Genomic DNA, 25,687 nt, shown 5'->3' on the forward strand with positions numbered 1-25,687 from the left:
TGACTCGAGTCAAGTCATGTGACCCGAGTCTCCCACCTCTGGAAATTGGGATTATCAACACATAAAACTTATTTGATCTAATTTGGAAACTAATAGAAAAGAAGTTAACAAAGCTACTCACTTTGATGTGCTTTCCTAATGTGATTTTATCATTGTATCTCATGTAAGGTGACCATAGGGCCTCATTTCCTAGTTATCCAGAGTGTTGTTGATTTCTGGAGATATTTTTTATTCATGCAGTTCTTATATTTGAAGAGTTTCGTGGCGCTAGGCTAGTGCTACGCTAGTGCATTTCTATGGTATCAGCTAGCCTGCATTAAAAACAGTCTGACCCGCTCCACAGTGCACCTGAGGCAAATCACTTACAACACCAGACTAACCATATAAATGTCTGTGTTAATAGAATATTTTTTGGAATATAACTGACCTTGCATCACATGAATGATCGCATTTGAGGGACTATTTTCTAGCAGATCACTCCGCTGCTGCGTAGCTTATACAACCACGAAGCTGATGCTGCTCAAATATAAATTATTTTAAATGCAAAATGGTTAAAATTATTCTATCCACACAGACAGCAAGGATTGCGATACGATAATTTGTTCCAGCCCCTGTAATTAATAATAATAACAACAATAACAATAACAACAATAATAATAATAATAATGCATTGGTTTTATATAGCGCTTCACATTGCACTATTCGTTCACTCCATACTCTGAGGTGGTAAGCTACTATTGTAGCCACAGCTGCCCTGGGGTAGACTGATGGAAGCGAGGCAACCAGTCTGCGCCATCGACCCCTCCGACCACATCCACGCACGCACTCACTCACTCACTCACTCACTCACTCACTCACTCACTCACTCACTCACTCACTCACTCACTCACTCACTCACTCACAACATTTGCTAGGCCTCCTGGTGTTTCCCAAACGGTCTCCCATCCAAGTCCTGCCAGGCCCTTCCCTGCTGAGCTTCCAAGGCCTGACGGGATCGGGCAGAGCAAAGGCGGTTTGACCAATTAGGCATTAAAATTATATTAAAGCATTAAATTTGACTTGCTGCCACCCTGATATTTGATCTCAGTTCACTAGTTAATACCGGGTACTCCAGTTTCCCCTACCACTAAAAACATGTACAATAGATTCCACTCTGGGGCCAAGACTCCCCTGAAAAAGTGATTCTTAATCTCAGTGGGACTCTCCTGGTTAAATAAAGGTTAACAAAATAAAACAAATACTGAAAAACAAAATCTGTGTTGATGTTGTTTTTCTGTTGCAGGTGGATAACATCATCGTAGTGAACGAGTACTATATGAATAATAACCTTGAGTGGGCCATAAAGAACTACAGGAACGATGTCAACAACAAAGCCTTATTCGTTCAAGTGTTACTCGGCTCAGAGTAAAACATTCTTCAGATCAATAATTATAGGACAATAATTAAAATCAATCATATTCACTTTTTTATTTGTTTTGTTAGAAATGCTGAAAGCACCACCGACAAGAACCAAGTGAATTTGGCGGGATTCAGTGAACAAATGCTCAGGTAAATTAATTTAACAAAGCATTTTCTTTCCAAATACCAAAACTCCTTCTGAACAATCAAACTGCATTACTACTTTGAACTCGTTAATGCAGGTGGAACCATTTGGACAAAAACATGAATACATCTGAATATGAAAGCCCCAATAATAAATGTTCCATATTCATCTAAATTCTGACTGGATTTGTTCTTTTTGTTCTGTTGTATCTTAAATTGTGTTACTAATTTTTATTGCTGACGCTTTCCTCAGGTTCATTGCAGAGCGCGGTTCGTCCCGGCTCTTGGATCACGTGGAGCATTTGGACAAAGTGTACAAAGTCCCGCCACCAGAGGGCGCTAAAGAGCCTCTGAGCGACAGCACCATGGTGTCGTTGCCAGCCAGTCCCAGCATGAGGTAAATGTCAAAGGAATGATAGGAAACACTTTACATTACGGGCCGGTAAGTCCGTGGTACTTATAGTGGTAATTACAGGATAATTACTAGGTTATTATTGTGGTACTAAAAGTCATAATTACTAGTCATTAGGGTTAAGGAGACACAGAGTAACCACAGTATCTCTCATTACTAAGAGATACTGTGGTAACTCTTAGTAATGAAGGTCATGCTTCTATGTACTTTGGTACTTTAAATGATAGTTTCTAGTAGTTTCAGTGATACATCTATGGTACTTATTGGTAATTCAAGAATACTACAGCAGCAATTCATAGGTAGTAAATGAGGTACTTCTACATACACACATAGTTTCTAGGATTGTGTGACTATAAAACGACATAAAATAGCATGAGGGAAAACAAGAAGTACAACCTTCATTACTAAGAGTTACCACTGATTCTAGAAGTACATAACTTGTAATTCTCACTATAGTATCCTTTAAGTACCACAAGAAGTACCTAGAATTACCACTGTAATTACCACCATAAGTACCATTGTAAGTACCCCTGTAAGTACCACCGTAAGTACCACAATAAGTACCTAGAATTACCAGTGTAAATGCCACTGTAAGTACCAAGGACTTACCGTAATGTAAAGTGTTACCAAATTGTATTGAAAAAAATCTTTACAGGGTGCAGATAATGTTGCCATAGACCTTATGCTTTTCTAAAAATGTCAAACAAAGGTAGAAGAATTGCGACTTGGGCATTTCCAGTGACACCTTTACTTTAAATATGACACAATACTTTGAGACAAACATTGCACATATTGGTGTGAGTGAGATCCAGCTCTTCCTTACTTTGAATCATCGACTGGACTGAGTTCACTGAGTTGAGGACGTTTCGTTTCCATCTACAGAAGCTTCTTCTTTGCTATTTTGAGAGAGGTCTTTTCAAAGACACATAATATATGATAAGATCTCATTAACATTAAATCCAACTTTATTTATAGAGCACTACAACGTCGACCAAAGGGGGAGTGCATTAGTTTAGGACTAGTGACAGTGAAAGAGCGGCCGCCTCTAGTTTTCCTCTTTGTTTTGGGACATCAAGGAAGAGAATCAATGATTGTGTTTGAAGAATGCCTTCTCCTGCAGAGTTTCTATTGTGCAAAAATGCGGGAAGTTCCGTTCCTGTGAGGGGGATGGAGAGGTAACGGGCATCCACAGTGCTCAAAGATCTGTCAATCAAAGGAGAAAGTTTAATTAAAAATTCACTGATACACAAACCAATAATATACTTTGTAGCCAGGCTTGTAAAGTCCTCATAGGATTCCATAATATAGCGAGCCTTGTGGAGTCGCCCCTGCCATGAAGGCAACAAAAAAGTCAAATCCTCCATCGTCCTATTGGGTCTTTTTTAAGATACAGGCCCTTCAGGTCAGGGGTTTTATGAAATACTAATAATGCATTTTATTTGTCAGAGCCTTTCAAAGCACCCATGGTCACCTTACATAAGATACAATGATAAAATCACATTAGGACGTTAGAAAAGCACATCAAAGTGAGTAACTACGTTTAAACAAGTGGGTTTTGAGCTGAGATTTATAAAGGGGCAGCGAGGTTATTTAATAAACAGTCACAGAGGGAAAGAGGGAGAGCAGGGGTGGGTTTGGTGGATGGGTAGAGCTGGTTGTCATCCGCATAACAGTGGAAACCGATGTGAAATTTGCGAAGAATATGGCCAAGGGGAAGGAGGTAGACGATAAATAAAAGAGGGCCGAGGACAGAGCCTTGGGGGACACCAGAGGAGAGGGGAAATGGCTGGGATATAAATGATTTGAACTGAATGAACTGAAAACGATCAGAGAAATATTATTTGAACCAGTTAGAGTTGTGTCAGTGATGCCAATGGAAATTAGTCTGTTGATTAAAATGCTGTCAAGTCGAGGAGAATTGAAAGTAAATCATTATCAGCTGCTATGAGGAGATCATTTGTAATGTTTAGATTCAAAAGTTAAATTGTTTTTGACTAATCTGCCCGGCTATATATATATATTTAGTCTGTATCTGGCAAAGCTGGAAACTCTCTGTTCCACCTGCTGATGTCATGATGTGATGTCCTTCTATTTGATAATAATAATTTAGTTTTGGTTGTTGTTGCCCTCAGGTGGCAGGGAGTGCGGGTCTTCATCTCCTCCACGTTCAGGGACATGCACTCGGAGCGGGACGTCCTGGTTCGCTCCGTGTTCCCGGAGCTGAGGCGCAGGGCCGCCCCACACTGCCTCTACCTGCAGGAGGTGGAACTGCGCTGGGGCGTGACGGAGGAGGAGCAGAGCCGGACCGCGGAGCTCTGCCTGAACGAGGTGTGCAGGAGCCAGATGATGGTGGTGCTGCTGGGGGAGAGGTACGGACTCGTGCCCCCCAAACCGAACCTGCCGGAGCTGCCGCAGTACAGCTGGGTAAGCGTTAAATAAAAATATATCAACTATTTTATGTACACACAGCTTTGCTCAAAGGTTCTCTGTTGTGTCCAATTTGCTTTTGAGTATAGAGGTTTCCCCTTATCCCCTTAATACTGTAAATATCCAGAGTTTTTGCGAGTGTGGCATTAAAATATTGCATTTGGGATTCATACAGCCGCCATATTGACTTGTGGTGTGTCCCTGGGCAAAGCACTTCACCCTGATTACATTTGTTTAACAATACTTACTACTTAATACTACTTTAATATGGCAAGTACATAAAATAATAGGTTTGAATCCAATTTTGGTAAAGGAATCAGAGAAATAATCAAGTTTTACTTTATATACAGATCCTCAACTTGACACTTTCCAGCAGTAGCAGCTGTTGTAGTTTTTTTTTTTTTTTTATCTTCATTTTTTAGAATTGTAGTGGCATAGATACAGACGGCATCTTTGGAATTGCCTATATGTTCATGTTCCAAGCAACCAGAGGGAAAACAAACAGTAGGAAAAAAAATATTTTCTTCCATTTCTCTACAATTACTTTAACAAAGGCTGAAAGATCAATAATTTTTTTTACTAAATAAAGATACAGAGAGACGGAGTGGAGCAAAGTGGTTCAACAGCCCATAAATACATAACAAAATGACAATGCTAAATAGGAATCTACGTTAGCTTCATGCTACTTATGCTAATGTTAGCAACGAGTGCCGTTTTTTGCCTCCCCTAAACAATTTGCTGTAAAAAAAAACAAAAAAAAACATCCACATGGACCCAATTTTGGCTTGACTTAATTAGCGTGTGATAAATATATTTCTAGTCTGTCCGGAATCACATTTTTTCACAATTTTTAGTCGTTTTCAATGTGAGGTTTTCTTCCCTGCCGGCGAGGCCACGCCCCCGGTATGACGTTTCCATCTGTATCTATAAAAATACATAACAACACTGCAAATCAATGCAGCTTGAGACAAGACAGATTTTTATTTTTATTTAATTTTCATTTTAATATTGTTTTTTTTGTGTCTTTCTTAATACCATTATAGGTTTTGACTCTTCTTTGTGACTGATTCAACTTGATACTGATTCAATTTGAGAAACAATCAGAATGTGTAATTTGCACATACAAAAAATAAGGATAATATTATAAGGCTTTTTTCATTAATGTGAGTATATTTTTCTTTCTTGTATCCACAGCTGTCGTCTGCCCCTGAAGGTCTGTCCATCACAGAAATGGAGATCCGTCAGTTTGAGGATATTTCTCCAAACATGCAAATGTTCTGCTACTTCAGGGATCCCAGTGTCTCCAAGTATTTACGTGTTTCATATATTATTGCTTTTGACTGAAAAAATACAGACATGATGCATGTATTTTGTTCTTTCCCAGATCGGTGCCTGTGGCCTGGAGAGCGGACTTCACCCCTGAATCGAAGGAGGCAGAATCCAAGATGGCCGAACTGAAGTCGAGGCTGAGATGGAGCGGCGCGAACCAAATCACAGAGAAGTGCGGTTTATTATTTCAAATCTATATCACAAAGCCCCTCCTGTTTGTTGTTTGTCTTTCGCAGTTATGCGAGTGAATGGGCCGGAGTTATCGATGGAAAGCCGTATTTGAAAAACCTGGAGTCTTTCCGTAAAACTGTTTTGGAGGATCTTTGGACGGCTGTGAAGGAGAACTATATTGAGGTCAGTTTATGTCCGTGTCGGCTTTTATTTCTGTGGCTAAAGTCTTTTCCCTGGACGACCAAAATGGAAGTTTATCAGGATGCAAAACCCTGCACACGATTATGTTTTGGTGTAGAATGGTAGATTGCAAACAGACAAATATCCTTTAATTATTCTACTATTTAGGAGGAAATAGGGCCAAGAAAAGGAAGGGGACAGGCCTGGATTTGTCTGCATTTACAATAGGTCGCGTTCACATAAAAGATGAGAAAATGAAAGCCAAACTAAACACATTTATGCCATACTCTTCCCCACCTCAACTCTATGATTGTACATTCATATTTGCATTGTGTATCCAGTCCACAGATGAGTCCGCAGAGCAGTCGGAGGTGTCTGAGCAGGAGGTGCATCAGGAGGCCTTGTGCCGACAGTTTTTCGGTCGATCCAAACTCCTCTCCGCGGCGGTGTCTATGGTGGACCAGGCCCAGACCAAAGGAGGCGTCCTGGTGCTGGAGGCGGGACCCGGAGAGGGCAAAACAGTCTTCATGGTAACTATCAGTGCATTAACGTTATATTATTGATCACTTGCAGGCAGTAGAAAGCGTTAATGCCAGGGGCCACTATTGCTTCCTGCTTTTGCCATTATAATATTTTCATTAGAAATATCAGAAAAAAATAGTGTTGAACGAGGATATTTCAGTTTGTGGTCCGTTATTTTGCTTTAAAGGAATAGGCCACCGTTTTTACATACTGAGATATGTTCATACCTTAGCTTTGACGAGTTCTTTAGGACCTTCAATCACGTAAACACAGCGCAGACGGCGTTAGCATTTAGCCTCTCCCCCTCTCCACTATAGCTCCAAAACAGGTCAAGATAGAAGCTACCAAGCTCTTCCACGTTTTCCCTATTTAAATAAAGTTACGTGAAGTGTTCCACTACAACGTATAATACACAAAATTAAACAATGTGGATTTTCTAAGCGGATAAAAGGAGGAACTATATTGTAAGGCGTAATAATACCAGTAATTTGGCATCCGCACAGTAAAGTGAAGATTACTGCGCGTGTTTCGAACTTTAAATGATGGCAATAGTATTTTAGGTATTCCTGGTTTGTCATGATGGGTTGAAGGCGGACCCCACAGCCCTAACAAACTCTTAATTTATGATGTGACTTTATTCACTGTTTTATTTCCCCACAGGCCGCTTTGGGACACGCTCTTAAAACGACAAAGAAGAAGCCGACCCGGGAGGTTAAGTCCTACGCCTCAGCGGCCGACAAGTCCTCTCAACGCGCGCAGAAAACAACCCGTGATGTCATTTCCTACTCCGCGGCGGCCAGCCAATCAGCTCGCTCCGCGGAAAACCTTCTGCGGTTTCTCCTCAGAAGTTTTAGGGAAATTCGACAGAGTGATGAAGAATCTGCTCTGCCCAGTTCATATCAGTAAGTACTTAACCTCTTAAATCCCACCTGAACCGAGCACATTTTCTCCAGTTTGGCTTTACCCTAATCAAAAAGCTTCTTTGGAAAAAAGCACCAAAACAGCCACAAAAAATTAGAAGAAAACAAGGATGTAAACGCAACAAACGTGACAAAAATTCAAAAAAATGTGACAAAAATTCAACAAAAAGTGACAAAAAACTCAACCAAAAAATGACAAAAACTCAACAAAAATGTAACAAAAATGAAAAAGAAAAAAAACATACAAAAGGTGACACAACACAGCAACAACACAAGGAAAAAGATCACTTTTGTGGGTCTTAGCTTTCAAATGAGGTGCTACACAGGCCTATATAATAGCCAAAGAGGACAGAATGCATTGGGTTTAGGCGGGTGGTAAAAGGTTAAAGGCCAGAGGTGGGAAAAGTACAGATCCTGCTAGTCAGATATTACTCCAATAAAAGTAAACGTTGCTCTGTCATGTTTTTACTAAAGTGAAAGTAGTGAAGTATTTGCTGTAAAAGTAGAACGTTCAAGTCAGTTTAAGGCAGAACTAAGTAACTTGTTTACCTTAATAAATCCTTTTTCGTAGTCCCTCTGGGGGTAATACAAGTCCCCCTGGTGTCTCTGGCCAACAAAACACAATTGCAACTATCACTGCACCGGGTCGGAGTCACTAATGCACACTAATGGAATCATGAAGAAGAAGCTAACAGGCTAATGGGCAAAGCTAACCGTGGGCTAGCACCAAATAAACAGTATTGAAAACCAAGTTTGAGTGAAAAAAATGATCTCCATTGTGTAATTGGATGTAGAATATCCCTCTCTAGTAAGGGAGATTGTAAGTAGAAAGTTCTCAACAAAAATACTGCTTAGGTAAAGAAAAAAAATGTATGTACTCCTATTATTATTGGTGTGAATTTCTTGTGAGGTTTTGCAGTGACGGTGACAGGCAGGTGACATGATGTAGGAATAGGAACAACTATGAAATGCAGACTTTCTTCAAAAATCTCCTTTTTTTCCCTTTCAGAGAGCTGGTGTCCGAGTTTCACACGGTCTTAAGTGAAAGTGATAAAAACAGTCCGTTGGTGATTCTCGTGGATGGACTGGATCTTCTTCAGGACGGCAGCGGACACATCGTCTCTGACTGGATCCCACAGCACCTCCCACAGGTCAGGAGTTATTTCCAAAACTAAGTCAAAAACATCGTTTACAAAACAGTCACTTCATGGTTTCCATTAGTTGAGAGATTATTTTAAGATATTATTTTCATAAGGACATTGCTCAACTCTAAATACAAAGATGAGGGTCTAAAACACATTCAGCTCCTCCCCCGTCTTCCGTTTGACAGAATGTTTGCAAAACCTGAATTAAATATCCCCAGATTTTTAGCGTTTAGAAATGATAGATTTTACATGCTAAATACTTTTGGAAGGCTACACAATAAGAAACATAAAACCCCGTCTGTTTAAAGAATCATGTTATAGATACAGAAGAAGGGGGCGTGGCCTCGCTGAGGGGGAAAACACAATTTTTCACTCTTTTTAGCAATTTTCTGGTGAAATATGAACTTATTTATCACATACAAATAAAGTCAAGTGCAGTGTTAATTTTGACAACATATTCTAATTTAGTTTTAGTCTTAGTCTTTTGACGAAAATGTAATTCGATTTTAGTCTACTTTTAGTCGACTAAAATTGCAAGTAAATTTAGTCGACTAAATGTAAGACGAATTTAGTCGACTTTGCATTTATAATATTCATTATAATCATATTTAATCTTGTTCCTCTGCTTCATGGAGCTGCTCCACATGAATAAAGCTCAGAGCTGATCCTTTGGCAGTGAATTTACATGATCTGAGGCTCTTTCAGACGGTTGATAGAAGATTGGATGATTTTAGTCACTCCCTTTCGTTTTTTATTTAGTCTTATTTTAGTCGCCTAAAATATCTGGACATTTTAGTCATAGTTTTAGTCTCATGAGAAAGTTTTAATTTAGTTTTAGTCCAATTTTAGTCGACTAAAATTAAGACTAAATATTTTAATTGACGAAGTTAACACTGCTGTAGTAGAAAACTATATTCATAATTTAGCATTTGTTAATGTAGTTTTTGAATAATCACAGAGAGTTTAGATTTTTCTCCAAATTGTTTTCCCCCTTAACTGCTTTCAAACATGACCTTATATGGGCGATTCCAGAGATGCCGTCTGTATCTATCAGTTCACAAGGTCATTTTTAGCTCTTCCTTTCCCTCATCGATCTGTTCCATGTTTCCAGGGCGTGTGTCTGGTCGTCAGCGTCCCGACCTCCTCATCCCTCATTCAAACCCTGGCGAAGAAAAAGAGCACGCTCCTGTTCACGCTGGCTCAGCTCACCATGACCGACCGCAGAGAGATCGTCCAGAAAAGACTGGACTCTTTCGGGAAGAAACTCAGCGACACGGCCTTCAACAACCAGGTACGAGGTCAACCAGATAAATGTGCAGACGATAAATGTCGAGCCCAAAAGTTCATCGTTTATCTGTTATTATAACATGGTCTGGGTGAATACTCGATTCTGATTGGCTGGTGGGGGCTAACAAGCGTGCATTATTTTGGTATAACCGCACACGTAGTCCAGTAGTTAAATCACTGGGATATCACTCCGCTGTGGCATCGCCATAGCAACGCATGACACAGCTGAATCAGATAAATGCTTAATTAGTGACTGACAGGAACGTATGAGTTGGATTTTGTGGCTAATTTTAATGTTTTTGGCCAAAACAAAGCGTTTGATAAATGGGAAGTAGAGGAGAGCAGCTAGGTTAGCCTACTGTTAATAAAATATGAGCTTTACATTTCTATTGAAAACGGTTAAGGCTATTCATGATTTTCAGGCGTACATAAAATGATCCTGCATTTAAGCATATTTGTCTGGATTAGTAAAGTCAAACATAAAAGTTTCAGTTCGTGGGGCCCAGGTGTGAGCGACTCCACCGCAGCTGTTTCTATAAACAGTTGAGCTCGTTGAGCTAGCTAGCTTTAGCTTCAGGTTAAACAGCGTAAAAGTGAAATAACTCCTGCCCACGAGTGCCGCACATCGGTGTTTACTTCCACGGAAAAGTGCCGGGTTAGTCCTGTTGTGTTGTGATTCTGTGCTGATGTTGTGTCGTTGAGCCTGACTGAGATCCTCGTAATAGCTGCGGAGAATGACTCGCTCTGAGACGAGCCTTCAGTGACGAGCTAATAACCCACACAAAATAGTCCCGTAGTCTGGCAGATTTAGTGACTTTAGTCAATGAAAAAAACATTATTATAAATGTTACGTTTGTGGGACTTATACCATGGTAGTGTTACTGGTAGTGTTACTCTGCACTCCTGCTGCGCGTCGTGGTTTTCTTGACTCCGCCTCGTGCATTATAACCGTCTAATGCACGGCTCCTCGTTGTTTAATCCTTACTTATTGATTTAAGTCGATATAGTAATTATCGTGACAGCCCTACCTCAAATTCATTTCCTCATTTATATCCCACTGCCTTATGTTCTTCCTTAAAGGGGCACGATGCAAGTTAGCCATTTTATACTCACTACTGCCACCTCAGGTCATACGTGTAACTGCACCTTCTATATTAAGCTCATGCATGACGGCACTTCAGACCCGAATTAGCACCTTTTTGAGTGACAGTGCAGGATTTTAGATGCAGTTATGGTGAACAGGTCTGAGCTCATTCTACACATTAGGACATTGTTTGAACATGTAGGGGGAGGAAAATACTTAACTTTAACATTTTTAAACTCTGTATAGTCCCTTTAAGCATTATAGGCTATAGGTGAATTGAGCTAAACAAAAGCAAATGTTCGCCCCCCCACAACCCCACAACCCCACAACCCCTCTCCCTTGACAGTGCACCGGTCGCGGAGTCTGGTTGGAGCAAAAAGGCTGTACATAACATCGCCATTGGCCATGAGTGTTCCCAAGCACACCCAGTGGTAAATGGTCCACAGTTTGAGAACCGCTGGGTTAAGCGATTTGAAGCCATGGGGATGTATTTTACAGTGATTATTCTTCCAGAGTATCTAAATTGACGGTTGAAATGAATATAAACAAATGAATGAATGTGTTGCGTTGGAATCAGGTGTTGAATGAGATTATTTTTTGTAAATTCGTAGGTGCAGACTCTGATCATGAAAAAGGGAGCGGTGAGCCCTCTGTATCTGCACTTGGCCTGTGAAGATCTCAGGAACTTTGCCTCATTTGACAAAGTAAGTTCTTGAATTGAAAATGAAATGACCCGTAATTGAAATAAATAAACATATATAATAAATAAGAATAGAGGTTCCAATCATTATTTAAATCTGTGTTTAAATAATAATTTCAGCTGAAGGACAGTCTCCAGACGCTGCCTCCGTCTCTGCACCAGTTGGTCCAGTTCAGTTTGGACCGACTTTGCTCCGAGAACCGCGGGATCCCAGGACTTCGCGGGGCCCTGGCCGCCCTCACCGTCAGCTCCACTGGTAAGAAGCAGCAATAAGGTTCCAGGTTCGCGTCCCAGCCAATGGGCGAGGAAAACCCCTCTCTTTGGTGCTCATGGCTGGAGCTGACATAGCTGTAATACCACCCCCTGGTGGCCAAGGGCGACTCCAGAAGTCACTTTGTAAACAGGATTCTTATGTAGCTTCGGGCCTTGTTTGTACAGCTTAAACGCCTGGCTTCATATAGCTTTTCTTTTTCTAAAAATTCCTATGACCCTGGTGTGACAACACTGGAGTAGGTATCAGATTTTTAACTAACTTTTTTGTGGGTAAACATGGGTGTTTAATGATACTGTGTACATGTGTCGGTCATTATTTTGACATTCAAATGCATAATGGTTAAAATCTTAATTTTGAGCCTAAAACCGCCTGTGTGGCGCCATCTAGTGGTTAAAGAATATACCTTGTTTGAATCACGCAGCCAACATCACCTCGCTCCCACATGTTCCCATATATATACCAGCTCCACCGGAAACGGCGCATTTTTCAAATATTGAATGTGGGCGGAGTAAAGCTCTAGTACCGGGGTTCAGACAGGATGTAAATAGACTTCTGTGTTTATAACTGTAGAAGTTTTAGCCTTGAAGCTAAAGGCTAACGTTTGATGCTGAAAAAAATTGTAAAATAGCATCAGTCTGATTTTTTTTTCGGCTGGACGTTTATTGAAGTTTCACTGTTTTAAAATATTATCTGATTTTTAATTTACATGTGGACGGACAATGCTTCTGCTTTCTCTCCTCGCACAGGGCTGAAGGAGAGAGATCTGTTGGCCGTCCTGAACATGAGCAATGGCCTGACCGCGTCAGACTGGGAACTCACCTGCACATGGAGAAGAGCTCTGGAGCTGAGCAGGAATCCCAGAGGAAGAGTCCCGATGGCCAACTTTACTCGAATAGTTCACAGTCTGCAAAGGTACAGCAAACCCCGAGCAAATGCAACACATTCACCTGCAGGTTGTGTTGACATTTTGCACATTTCTGTCTGTTTTACACAAATGTTTCGCCCATTGTGTCCAATTTACTTCCACTCATTCAAGGTGTGAATCAACCAATCAATGGTTTTGTATGGCCCAATATCACAACAGGAGCTGCCTCACAGGGCTGCACCGAACATTATGGCAATAAAACAGATAAATAAATATGACAATGTAAAGTTCAGGCGACTTAAGTATCCAGGCAGACATAATGCGTCGGCAGCAGGTGGTGACGTGGGGCACGGGCGTCCCCTGTCCTTAGACTCTCCAGCACGGAGAGGAAAAACTCAAAAACCCACGGGGAAAACGGAAAAACCTCGGGGAGAATCACAGAAGGAGAGATCCACTCCCATGGACGGACAGGCTATAGACCCTGGTCCCTCAGCAGACGGGCCAAGATCACAGACCGTCCAGTCCTCAGTGTCCAATCCCAGTATGCAGGGTTCCTCCGTTCAGCCGGGTTCCTCCGTTCGATCTAGACAGGCACTCCCGAGGGGGAGTGGGACAGGAGACACCATGTGAATAGTGATGAACAGACTACAGATAAAAGAAATATTGTCTCATAATAAGACAAAGTCTGCAGTAAGAAGAAGAGGATAACGCTCAGTGGACCGTACTTCCCACAGCAGTGTTCCTCCTAAGGCTTTACTTTACTGACCTGATCATAAGCTAATTCTCAGAGGTACGTTTTGAGCCGAGTCTTAAATGTAGGGACTGTGTCTGCTTCTTTAATGTGGGCTGGGAGTTTATTCCATAAAACCGGAGCTTGGAGCTAAAGGCTCTGCCTCCTGCAGTGATTTTGGAGACTCGAGGAATCACTAGTAACCCTGAGTTTTGAGAGCGGAGTCTCTGATTGGCCGATATGGAACAATAGTGTCTTGGAGATAGAGCAGAGCCAAACCCTTTATGGCTTTAATGTGAGGAGCAGGATTTTAAATTTGATTCTTAACTCAACAGGAAGCCAGTGGAGAGACTTTAGCACAGGTGTGATGTGTTCTCTTCTCTTTGTCCACGTTAACAATCTTGCTGCTGCATTTTGAACTAATTGAAAACTTGTAAGGGAACTTTTATAAGCGCTTATGAGCTTTATTGCTTCAGCCTACTCCATTTTGAGCATCCATAATTTTATAGTTAGGAATTTAGAAAGAAAATTGTATGTAAATTGCTCAAATAAACTAAACTACTTTTGAATATTTACATTTCTTGACAAATAGGGTCAAGCAGCTCAAACCTACCGTCCCGTGATTATGTTCAGTTGATTTTAGTGGATAAAGCAACATATTTTTCATTTTCAGCCTCATCGGTCCATCAAATTGCGCCGACACCAACGACCTGCTGGTCCTGTCCAACCCTGAAGTGAGACGAGCTTTTGAAGAGGTTTTCCTCCCGCGAGAGGGAGACCGGAGCAAAGCCCACCTCCTCCTGGCCGGTACAAAAACATCATTTATACACATTTCATTTATGTTTTCTTAATTATATGTCTGTCCGTCTCCAGCTCATCTCTGGACATCAGCCGATCCAATGGGGACAAACACTTTCCTTCACAGTGAGGCGTCTGCTCTCGTCCAACTTCCGCACTCTCTGGTGATTGTCCAGAATGTTGATTTAATTTAATTTTGAATAACAGGGAAGAAAAGGATGAACTTGATCTGAGCCATTTTTCTGCATCTGTTTCTTCAGATGGAGAGTGATCAGCAGGACGCACTTTCATCCCTTCTCTCCAGTTACCACTTCCTATTTGCCAATGTTCGTCACGGCCTTTTGCATCACCTCCTGGAGATCTACAGCTCGCTCAGTAAGATGGTTTCTCCCATCCTTATGTTTCTCTCCTCGATTGTGGAGCGGGGGATGAGGGGTGGGAGGGAGGGCAGGGAGTTCAGCTTCCCGATGGCCCTGTGTACGAAACTGTTCCTCAGTCGACTGGAACTGACCCGTAGATTCCGCAGTCTCCTCCCTGAAGACATAACTTTGAGGAGATTGTGACGGGTGCAAAGGGTCCCTGGTGATTCTGACGGCTTTGCGGGTGAGACGGATGGAGTACATGTCCTTAATAGAAGGGAGAGGGGCCCCACAGATCTTCTCTGCTGCTTTCATGATGCGCTGGAGGCTCCTTCGGCAGGAGGCAGTGCTGGCGCCGTGCCACACAGTGATGGAGCTGGTCAGGATGCTCTCTATAGTCCCTCTGTAGAAGAACCTCACAGTGATGGAGCTGGTCAGGATGTTCTCTATTGTCCCTCTGTAGAAGAACCTCACAGTGATGGAGCTGGTCAGGATGTTCTCTATTGTCCCTCTGTAGACTCTGGCTGGGACTCTGGCTCTTCTCAACTTGTGGAGAAAGTAGAGACGCTGATTACTTTTCGTGACCAGTGATTCTTCTCTGTGATGTGCACACCCAGGAACTTAGTGCTGGTCACCTTCTCCACTGAAAGTGATAGAGAATTCAGTTTTTTTGCATTGAAAGAGCTCAGTCAGAGTTTAATGAGCCACAACTTCCGAGGCCCCAGGGAAACTGAGATCATCACGATGAACATCGGTCACAAGTTTGTCCACCTCAGGTCGTATTTTATATATTTTAAGTTTCAGACTTTTGCTTTTAAGTTTGTAACCATAAGACATAGAGACTTACTGTTTTTTAATTTTGGAATGTGCTATTTTTTGTCTTGAAAACAAGCTCCCTCTGAAGCACCGACTAAACATGAACGTCCTGGATAAATCAGCCCTATGCCTCTAATAAGACGCCCCCTGCTTTTACAGTTCAACACTGACACCTTTTAAAGTTTAGAAGCATCAAACACAGGATTATAGACCAGCCATTTGGAAAAATCTGCCCAAAAATCCGCATTGGCCAATAAAAATCTCTAGCTTTCACCAAGTGGGATCAACAGCTTTAGCATGAGGTGACATGTTTTGCTTTTGATTTTATGATATTCAAGTCCTTTCTAAGTTTGACTCTAATAAACAAACCTTATAAAAGTCTTCACCCACAGCTAAAACATCGACGTAGAGACTTCTGTGAGTGATTTTTGTTGTGTCTCTGTAGGCAGCGTGGACGGGCTCGCCGACGACTGCCTGAGTTTCCTGAAGCGTCACTCCGCTCTGCTCTCGTCTTGGCCCGCGCTCTTCTTTCAACAGGCTCTGAACGAACCGGCCCAAACCTCGGCGCACGACTGGGCCCAAAGCATGATGGGAACTGGAGGGTTTCGCGCCGTGGAGTGGCTCAACAACAGTCACAGTCAGGACACGAGGTCAGCGACGGGATGTTTTAGATTGACATGATACTGCTTTAGATGTGGGTGGAGGTTTTAACCAACGCTTTAACTCAGTGCATTTTCTCCAGTTCAGTTTTATCCAAATCTAAAAGCTTCTCGACTGGAGCTTACAGCCTATAGGCCAGAGTAACACCTCATTTGAAAGCTAAGACCTACGACACTGATCTAGAAGGAGCTCTTTCCTTGGTTGTTGCCGCGGTGTCGTCGCTTTTTTTTTAACATTTTTGTTGCGTCTTTGTCACACTTTTTTGTCAATTTTTGTTGTCGTTTTTTCATCATTTTTGCATCAAATGTTTTAATTTTTCCCCTCATATTTTTGTCATTTTTTTCATCCCTTTTAAAAAAAAAAAAATGTCATCATAATTTTGTATTTTTTTAATGTCATTTTTGTCATTTTTTTATCACATTTTTGATAATTATATTTTCATCACATTTTTGTCATTTTTTCATAATGTTTTTATTGCATTTTTGTCTTTTTTTTTTATCACTTTGTCATTTTTTCATCTATTTGATTTTTTAATTTTTTTCCTCTTTTTTTTCATTTTTTTCATCACTTTTTAAAAAAAAAATTTCATCATATTTTTGTATTTTTTTCATGTCATTTTTGTCATTTTTTCATCACATTTTTGTCACATTTTCGTTGCCTTCCTGTTGCATTTTCGACGCTTTTTTGTGACCACCTCATCCTTGTTTTCGTCACTTTTTTTCAAGAAGCTTTTTTAGATTTGATTAAAGTTGAGCTGGAGAAAATGAGGTTGGTTCAGGCGGGGATTGAGCGGTTAAATCTGTATGAAATTCATACTGTACATGGATGTGGGTAAAGTGGGGAAAAGGTATTATGATGCTAAAATGGAGTCTGTTTATATCATATTTGCAATTAGAAAACCCCGCCCACTAACCTTTTTAATTTCCTCTCCTGTGTTCCTCCTCAGTGCGCTGGTGTCTTCGTTCCCCTCTGAGCCGTCCTGTCTCGTCCTGAGCCCCGATGGACAGATGGTGGTGGTCGGGACGGGGCGAGGGACTCTGCACTTCGTTAACAGTCAAACCGGACAGGTAAAGTACAATGAGCCTTTACAAATGTTTCGTATTTGTGCCGCCTCAGGACAACACTGGCTACACTGGCTTTTCCCTTTTGTCTGTAAACAGGTGGTGCGTTCTCTGGTGAGCAGCTGTGACGGCATTTCCAGCTGCGTTTTTGTCCAAGATGGAAGTTTGGCCACCACCTCCTTCGACGGGAAAATAGAAATGTGGGACGTGGCGAACGGCTGCAGGTCAGGAAAAAAAGCAGTCTCCATGTAAAATAATGTCTTACTTTTAATGTCGGAGTTAACTACAACAGTCCAGCGCTCCTTCGTCTTTCCCACACTTATTCGTTCACAAATACTGACATATTTGTTTCCACGTGTAGCATGACAGGCCGTGGCTGTCACATAGCACCAGTCTATATCACACTACAATGATGACGAAACCTTCTGTTGGTCTGTAAATGCAGTAAATTAGAATAACTGCCTTGTGTAAAATTGCTCTCTCAAAATGGCCGTAGTGAATGTCTTGAAATAGGCCTCTGTCTCTTTAAGAACCTCTGACCCTTTCTGACACACCCCCTCCACACACTGTCTGTGGCATCAGTGGGGAGGGGGTTCTGCTGAGGAGCAGTGGTTGGTTACTCGGCTGGTGATGAAAGCTCGGAGGCGTCTCCAGGAGGTGGGGGGCGTTCCTAGGAGGACTCAGGCAAACCTATCCCTAAAATGGCCGCCATCAGAGTTTTTACAGATTACTCAAAAATACGTGAATGTGCCAAGGCAACACTTCAGGCATGTTTTTAATGAGGCAATGACTTAATAACATGATTGAAAAAGTCAATTTTGCATAATACCCCCACTTTAATGGGTATCTAATAGTTCACCGATTGTTTATTCAACAAAAATGCAACAAATGTTTTGAAGGTTTTACATTTTTTGCAAATAACCAATATTTTTTTGCTAAAGTTCCCATTGAACGTTTGGGGAAAGTTTCCTGAAGTGTATCGGGAATTTTCCGAACTTTTGCAACTCTAATTATAAACACAGCAAGATTCAAAGTGAATGTGAGTGATCAGTAGTTTCAAATTGATATCTTTAAGTTTGTTTTTTTTTGTCCCGTGTTCTCCTTTCGTGTCTTGCCTTTAAAAGATGGTTTACGTCACTTCACTTATTCTTTACTCTTCATTTCTCTTCCTCTGCAGGACGGCTCTTGTGACCGGACACAACAACGCGATAACAGGAAGTGACCTCTCCGTGGACAGAAAGCACCTGGCCACGGTGTCTCTGGACTCCATGTTAAAAGTTAGTCCATTATTATAAACAGCTGCAGTTTAGCTCCAATAAAGAATCTTCCCTTTCAAATCCTGGACTAATCCCGCGTCCCCGTCTTTCTCTCAGGTGTGGAGCTCGTCTAAGGGGGAGCAGGTGGCCTCTCTGCCCGGGCCCCGCCCCATGAACTGTGTGACCTTTGACCCGGAAGGACACACTCTCGCCACCGGCTCCTGGGACGGCAAAGTCACCGTGTGGAACTGGCTCCAGAACAAGACGATCGCAGTGAGTGAAGCCGAGAGAAACGGAATTAAAGAACAAAACGCATTTTAGAAAAGACATTCACAGTATTACGTCTCAGAAACTCTTGCAAGACTCAGAATCTAGGACGGTCCCCTTGTGGTTTGTTGTGAAGGGGCGCGAGGGGAAGGAGGGGCTTAGGGACAGAGCTCCGATGGCTTTGTTCGTTGTTATTTGAGCATATTTTGTAAAAATTAGAGGAAGAATAAAGCAGGCAACATTTGTAAATCATTGCCCATGAATAAAATGACACAGAAAGGCTCAAAAGGAGTGGTCGGGCGGCACGGTAGCGCAGCGGTTAGTGCTCTCGCTTCACAGCTAGAAGGTCCGGGTTCGATTCCCACCAGGGACGGGGCCTTTCTGTGTGGAGTTTGCATGTTCTCCCCGTGTCTGCGTAGGTTTCCTCCGGGTACTCCGGTTTCCCCTACCACTAAAAACATGCACAATAGGCCAGTGTGTGATGTGTGTGAGTGAATGGTGGTGGTCAGAGGGTCCGTTGGCGCAGACGTGTGTAGTCGCGAAAGCGCTTCTGACAGTCTCCCCCAGGGGAAACTGAAGCTACAAACGTAGCTTTCCACCACCGAGTATGGAGTGAATGTACAACTGTCTCATGTAAAGCGCTTTGTGACTATATGTCTGTGAAAGGCGCTATATAAATAAAGATCTTCTTCTTCTTCTTCTTCTTCTAAAAGCTGAAGTATAAACTTGGCCGTGGATGCAGTGCTTGGAATGATCAGTTTCAGATATAGTATACTCTAACAAAATGGATTGTGGTGAAGATGTGTTTGAAATTATTACCATACAAGCAAAAATCATAATTTTTAACTCCTTAAGAGTTTTCCCATCTATCCCATCTCCTTGAAGTGTTTTAAAGCAATTATATGAGTAGGCTGGCGAAACACGGAGCTTTTGAAACCATTACATGAGTAAAAGACCGTATATTATAGACCATATTATTGTGTAGGACTGTGCCCATTACCTTGTTATCAATATTTTATGATTCTTGTAATTGTTTTTTCCTAAGTAAAAGTGTTTTTTTGTGTGTGAATGTGCAACATATCTATTATCAGACAAATCAAAACTGTCCTAATGAATCAAAACAGGGTAGCAAAATGATCAAATTGGACTTAAGAAAGAGCCCAATTTGATAATTTGAGACCATTTACTATTTTTCCGACAGGGGACACCCACACGGCTCTTTGTTGGGTATTCAACTCATTTTTGTAACTTTTTTGTCATTTTTTTTGGTCATTTTTTGTCATTTTTTTGTCACATTTTGTCACATTTTTATCAATTTTTTGTCATTTTTTGGTCATATTTTTATCATTTTTTGTCACATTTTTGTCATTTTTTTGTCAATTTTTTGTACATTTCTTGTGACATTTTTGCCAGTTTTTCGTCATTTTTTTCTCACTTTTTGGTCACATTTCCATCATTGTTTCCGTCTCAGTTTTGTTGCTTTTTTCACAGCTTTTTTCCCAGACGCTTTTGGACTGGGGTAAAGCCAAACTGGAGAAAATGTGCTCGGTTCAGGTGGGAGTTAAGGGGTTAAAGCAATGAAACAAAACAATAAACAAGACAATGTAATGTTTGGTGGATTCCTGTGAGGCGACTCCCGAAGTTAAGTGAATGAATGCACAGCACAGTTGCTCAGTGGTTAGTTCTCTCTCTCCTGCCTCAAAGCCAGAAGGTCCCAGGTTCCTAAACTCAACATCCCACACGTCTCCTGCCTGTTTAGTCCCTTGTGACGTTGAATGATGGGCCTCTCTTTTCTCCGCTCTCTCTCGTCAGTCCCTGGTCGGTCACTCTCGCTCGGTGCACAGTGTGGTTTTCTCTTCGCCCTCGCTGCTCTGCTCCGGCTCGGTCTCGGGTGAGGTCCGGGTCTGGTCCGTGTCCAGTGCGTCGTGTGTGGGCTGTTTTCAGGCTCACATCGGCTCCACGGAGGCGCTGGCCTTCGTGGACGACGGGAGGAGGCTGCTGAGCGCCGGCGCCGACCACATGGTGAGAAAGTCATTATTTTTTTTCTGTGCATTTTTAATCACTGCCAATTCATTTCCTCACAAGGACTTTGTTGTGCTAACAGCTTTATCGCTCTTAAATTCAGACTCTGTTTCTCTCCACAGCTCCAGCTCTGGTCGGGGGGACTTGGACGTTTAGTCGCTACTTTGCAAAGTGAAAAGGTGATATTTAATGATTCTAATCAAAGTTACACACAGGTACAAGAGTTCACTCTCAAATGCTGCCTCTCATCAGAGCGACTCGGAGCCCCCTCAGAAGAGGAGGAGAGCGCCCTCTGTTGACCCCGCCCTGAGCGTCGCTGCCACTGGGGAGACTGTTGTCGTGGGAACCAGAGGCGGCCTCCACCTGTACAGTCTGGGTAATCGCAGCAAAATCTCAATTTAAAGGAATAGGCCACCGTTTTTACATACTGAGATATGTTCTTACCTTAGCTTTGACGAGTTCTTTAGGACCTGTCTGGTCTTCCCACGTAAACACAGCACAGACGGTGTTAGCATTTAGCCTCTCCCTCTCTCCTCTATAGCTCCAAAACAGGTCAAGATAGAAGCTACCAAGCTCTTCCACGTTTTCCCTATTTAAATATGGCTACGTGAAGTGTTACACTACAAAGTATAATTACACAAAATTAAAATATGTGGATTTTCTAAGCGGATAAAAGGGGGAACTATATTGTAAGGCGTAGTAATACCAGGAGTAGTTTGGCATCCGCAGAGTAAAGTGAAGATTACTGCGCGGATTTCGAACTACTCCTGGTATTATTAAAACTTTCTCAAAGAAGATCGATCTGAAGCACAAGGTGTGGAGATTGTTGTTCTGTGCAGGAGATGCATTTGCTCTCACTTCCTCCTCTCTCTGAGCACTGCTGCTGCAGGACCACTGGGCGGGGCAAATAGTTTAGTAAAGGGGGGTATTAAGCAAAATCGACTTTTTCAAGCTTTACATCATGTTATTATGTCATTCCCTCATTAAAAACATGCCTGAAGTGTTGCCTTGGCACATTCACGTATTTTTGAGTAATCTGTAAAAACTCTGATGGCGGCCATTTTAGGGATAGGGATAGTCCTGCTAGAAACGCCCCCACCTCCTGGAGACGCCTCCGAGCTTTCGTCACCAGCCGAGTAACCAACCACTGCTCCTCAGCAGAACCCCCTCCCCACTGATGCCACAGACAGCGTGTGGAGGGGGCGTGTCGGAAAGGGTCAGAGGTTCTTAAAGAGACAGAGGCCTATTTCAAGACATTTGCTACAGCCATTTTGAGAGAGCAATTTTATACAAGGCAGTTATTCTAATTTACTGCATTTACAGACCAACAGAAGGTTTCGTCATCATTGTAGTGTGATATAGACTGGTGCTATGTGATTGAAAAAAGCATAATACAACCTCTTTAAATGAATACACGATAGAGGCTTATCTCGTCCACGTAATGCGAGTTTTGCATTTCATGTGAACATTCTCCTTATGTGCCAGTTTCGGCTTGTGCCGTTCATGGCGCTGTGTAATATGTTTGACTTGACTTTAGTGATAGATTTTGATATTCAGATGAACTGAGGCTCTGACTCCTCCTGTTCCACCTGAACGCCTCACAAATCCTCAGAGAAGCCCAGGGTTCATGTAACGCGGTTTGTAGAACCACAGCTGTGTTTCTCAACCAGGGTTAAAGGAACTAATCCAGGTTAAAGGGGCTGGAAGCAAGTTCGCCATTTTATACTCACTACTGCCACCTCTGGCCATATATGTAACTGCACCTTCTATATTAAGCTCGTGCATGACGGCAATTCGGGCCGAAGTGATACATTTTTGAGTGACCGTACAGGATTTTAGAGGCAGTTGTGGTGAACAGGTCTGAGCTCATTCTACACATTAGGACATGGCTGGAACATGTAGGTGGAGGAAAATACTTAATTTTAACATTTTTAAACTCCTTATAGTCCCTTTAAGTTCAACCAGCTTCTTAGAAAAGCCCTCAGATCTAAACAATTGCACCTTTAGCCATGAAGCCCTGTTCCCCCATGTATACAGTTTAATTTGGATGTTGAAATGTGCTATTAAAAAAGGTCTTGTTTGTATTGTAGAGGAGAAGATCTGGTCCTGTGACGATGTCGATTCTCCTGTTCGCTCTTTGCTGTGGGTCTCTGTGGACTCTTACATGGATGTGGACTCTGACACCGGCTCAAACTCCGGCTCAAACTCCGGCTCAAACTCCGGCTCAGACAAGTCCGGATCCCGAACCCCGACCGTGACAGACGCCAAGTCTAAGTCCGACTCCCAGATGGAGCTGCTGGTCCTGGGACTGCAGAGCGGTGAGGTGCAGGTCTGGAGGAAAGAGGACGAAGATCAACTGCTTCCGGAAGGTCTGATGATGGATTCCGAGCTGCATTTTCACAAAGATTCAGTCCTGGCTTTGGCTCAGAATGACACTTACGTCGCCTCGGCTTCAGGTGAGGAAAAGTTACATTTACAGGATCATGATGGACTAAAGCGCTGAACGATTTCTCTGCCCCCTGTCTGTCACACAGAGGACTGCACTGTGGCTCTGTGGTCGCGCTCGGAGCTGCTCAACGGCGATGCTCCTCACTCGGTGCTCAGAGGCCACAGCGGAGGAGTGACCTGCCTGGCCTTCAGCCCAGGGGGAGATCAGCTCCTGTCGGGAGGGAAAGACCAGGTGAGGGCTGCTCCTAAGTCATGAGGCCTATCAACACAGTGCGATACAGTGTGACGTTATTTTAAAGTGTGTCCTTAACCCATCACTATTTTTAACCTCTCAAACGTTTCACATTTTAAGCCCAAAATACCTGACACAATACCACACACAGGCTTACAAATAGCTAAACCTCTTCGATCTTTGTGTTTTCCTCAGGCCTTGATGATCTGGAACGTGACTTCGACTCCGGTTCTGTCCAAGACGCTCCATCACTGTCACCGAGACTGGATCACCGGCTGTGTGTGGACCACTGACTGCACAGTACGCCGTGTTTACAACCACCTATACCTATTCATTTAGCACTTTCTGAAATACAATCACTCACTCTGTTTTAGGCGACCTCCTCCAATGACGGCAGGATTTGTTTCTGGGACTTAGAAACTGGAAAAAGTGTGAAAGAAATCTGCTGGAAGGGTCCTCTCAACTCTGTCTGCTGTCGGGTGAGATTAAATCCACAAGAGAATCCATATTTTTTTATTTATTGTTACAGTTACAGGGCTGCACAATGAGAAAAACATTATATATTATTGCCATATCGCTGTAAATCACTTTAACACACCTCTTTCCATTAAAGTATGTAATGAAAAATACAAATAAGTATATAAAGATGTTTGTGTTTTACATCCAGGCTCTGTACATTCTTGCGAGCAGTTCAGACGGAGGACTTCACGTCTGGAACCGCGACTCCGGAGCTGAAATCTGCCACATCTCGGCTCATCACCAGCCCATAAACCAGTGCACTCTCGTGGTCACAGGTCGGCACAAACGCACACACACATGAAGGCTTTTAGGGTTAACCTTTGGTCTGAAAACACAGGAGGCTCAGCTGCTTGTAACTGGCTCTGCTTGGGCTTTTTTTTATAGATGACAAAGAATCCAGCCCTGCAGAGCTGACTGTGGTGACGGCTTCAGAGGACGGCACAGCGAAGGTCTGGAAACCACTGCAGGTCTGTCCCGTTTTTTTTTCCGCTTCATATTATGAAAGGCCCTACACTCGACTTTCTTGAAAAAAGACAATTGTACATTTGCTATTAAACCACCTCCAACTGTCACGGTTTGAAACGGGATTATTGAGGTAGTGCATCTTCTTCAAGTCTCTTCAGCTGGAGTTATAACGCAACAGTCACCGACCGCCTTGAAGGAGCTGTATTATATGGTTTGTTGCAAATTGTGTGGGCTTTGAGTTCAAGTAAATTCACCAAGTGCAGTACAGTGGAGGCGTCACAGGAGGCGCTATAGGGAGCAGAGGAGGGGCAAGCGAGGAGAAGATGGTGACCCTCAGGGGAAGAATGGTGGCAGAACCAGGGGAGAAAGAGGAGGAGTGAGAGGAGGCGGAGGGAGCTGCACAGGGGAAGAGGAAGGAGGAGGAGGAGCTGACCAGTGCAGGACACCATGCTCTGAAACAGGTGCTACGGCTTCCTCGACCTCCAAAAACATGCTGGTCAGGTTGCCGCACAGAGTCGCAGTGGGACTCACCCTGATCAACGCAATTTCATTGTACAATTGTGTAATGACAAAGAAAAGCACTTACTTCCTCACAAAGTAAATCCAGCTGTTATAGACTGAATAGACTGGATGATGAATCTGCCTGGGTGATTTCAATTTAGCTTTTGTGACAAAGTGGGTTTGTCCCATTATGTATTTTGGTTATTTTGCTTCATTTGTTTCATTTGCAATATACACCAGCTAACAATGACCCCTGATTCATTTTATTAAGTTAATCATTTACTTCACGTTGTCCATTTAAAACTTTGTTTATTCATTTACTCAGTAGACATTTACCTGTACAACCTGGTGAGAAAGGAAGGGCGTGGTCTTTGTCGGCCATTTTGAAATCTTAGGCTGGACCATGTGGCAGAGGGAAACTGGTTTAACTTTGCTTTGTGTTTCCTTTTGTGTATGATTTTTGATTTGCATTTTGTTTTTGATTTGAACACATATCATTTAATTTTATGTCAAATGTTAAAGAGGGGGTATTATGCTTTTTTCAGTCACATAGCACCAGTCTATATCACACTACAATGATGACGAAACCTTCTGTTGGTCTGTAAATGCAGTAAATTAGAATAACTGCCTTGTATAAAATTGCTCTCTCAAAATGGCTGTAGCGAATGTCTTGAAATAGGCCTCTGTCTCTTTAA

At 42.4% G+C, this 25,687-nt stretch overlaps 1 protein-coding gene across 1 annotated transcript in view; it reads left to right on the forward strand.

The window, feature by feature from the left end:
• Nucleotides 1–25,687, forward strand: part of LOC306972854 (telomerase protein component 1-like) — a 49,847-nt gene that overhangs the window by 15,264 nt on the left and 8,896 nt on the right. Inside the window, exons 16-46 of the mRNA XM_079569561.1 lie at nt 1,283–1,404; nt 1,483–1,548; nt 1,796–1,939; nt 4,087–4,378; nt 5,576–5,688; nt 5,766–5,882; nt 5,947–6,064; nt 6,403–6,591; nt 7,244–7,485; nt 8,513–8,654; nt 9,760–9,939; nt 11,631–11,723; nt 11,840–11,975; nt 12,740–12,905; nt 14,262–14,395; nt 14,462–14,550; nt 14,647–14,761; nt 16,007–16,211; nt 17,168–17,288; nt 17,382–17,506; nt 18,460–18,559; nt 18,656–18,811; nt 20,618–20,827; nt 20,950–21,006; nt 21,080–21,203; nt 22,918–23,283; nt 23,362–23,507; nt 23,703–23,807; nt 23,882–23,986; nt 24,175–24,301; nt 24,411–24,493. Of these exons, the coding sequence (XP_079425687.1) occupies nt 1,283–1,404; nt 1,483–1,548; nt 1,796–1,939; nt 4,087–4,378; nt 5,576–5,688; nt 5,766–5,882; nt 5,947–6,064; nt 6,403–6,591; nt 7,244–7,485; nt 8,513–8,654; nt 9,760–9,939; nt 11,631–11,723; nt 11,840–11,975; nt 12,740–12,905; nt 14,262–14,395; nt 14,462–14,550; nt 14,647–14,761; nt 16,007–16,211; nt 17,168–17,288; nt 17,382–17,506; nt 18,460–18,559; nt 18,656–18,811; nt 20,618–20,827; nt 20,950–21,006; nt 21,080–21,203; nt 22,918–23,283; nt 23,362–23,507; nt 23,703–23,807; nt 23,882–23,986; nt 24,175–24,301; nt 24,411–24,493 (4,488 nt within the window). The remainder of the gene's footprint in view (nt 1–1,282; nt 1,405–1,482; nt 1,549–1,795; nt 1,940–4,086; nt 4,379–5,575; nt 5,689–5,765; nt 5,883–5,946; nt 6,065–6,402; nt 6,592–7,243; nt 7,486–8,512; nt 8,655–9,759; nt 9,940–11,630; nt 11,724–11,839; nt 11,976–12,739; nt 12,906–14,261; nt 14,396–14,461; nt 14,551–14,646; nt 14,762–16,006; nt 16,212–17,167; nt 17,289–17,381; nt 17,507–18,459; nt 18,560–18,655; nt 18,812–20,617; nt 20,828–20,949; nt 21,007–21,079; nt 21,204–22,917; nt 23,284–23,361; nt 23,508–23,702; nt 23,808–23,881; nt 23,987–24,174; nt 24,302–24,410; nt 24,494–25,687) is intronic.

Source organism: Gobius niger (assembly GCF_951799975.1).
Source record: "Gobius niger genome assembly, chromosome: 13".
NCBI lineage: Eukaryota > Metazoa > Chordata > Actinopteri > Gobiiformes > Gobiidae > Gobius > Gobius niger.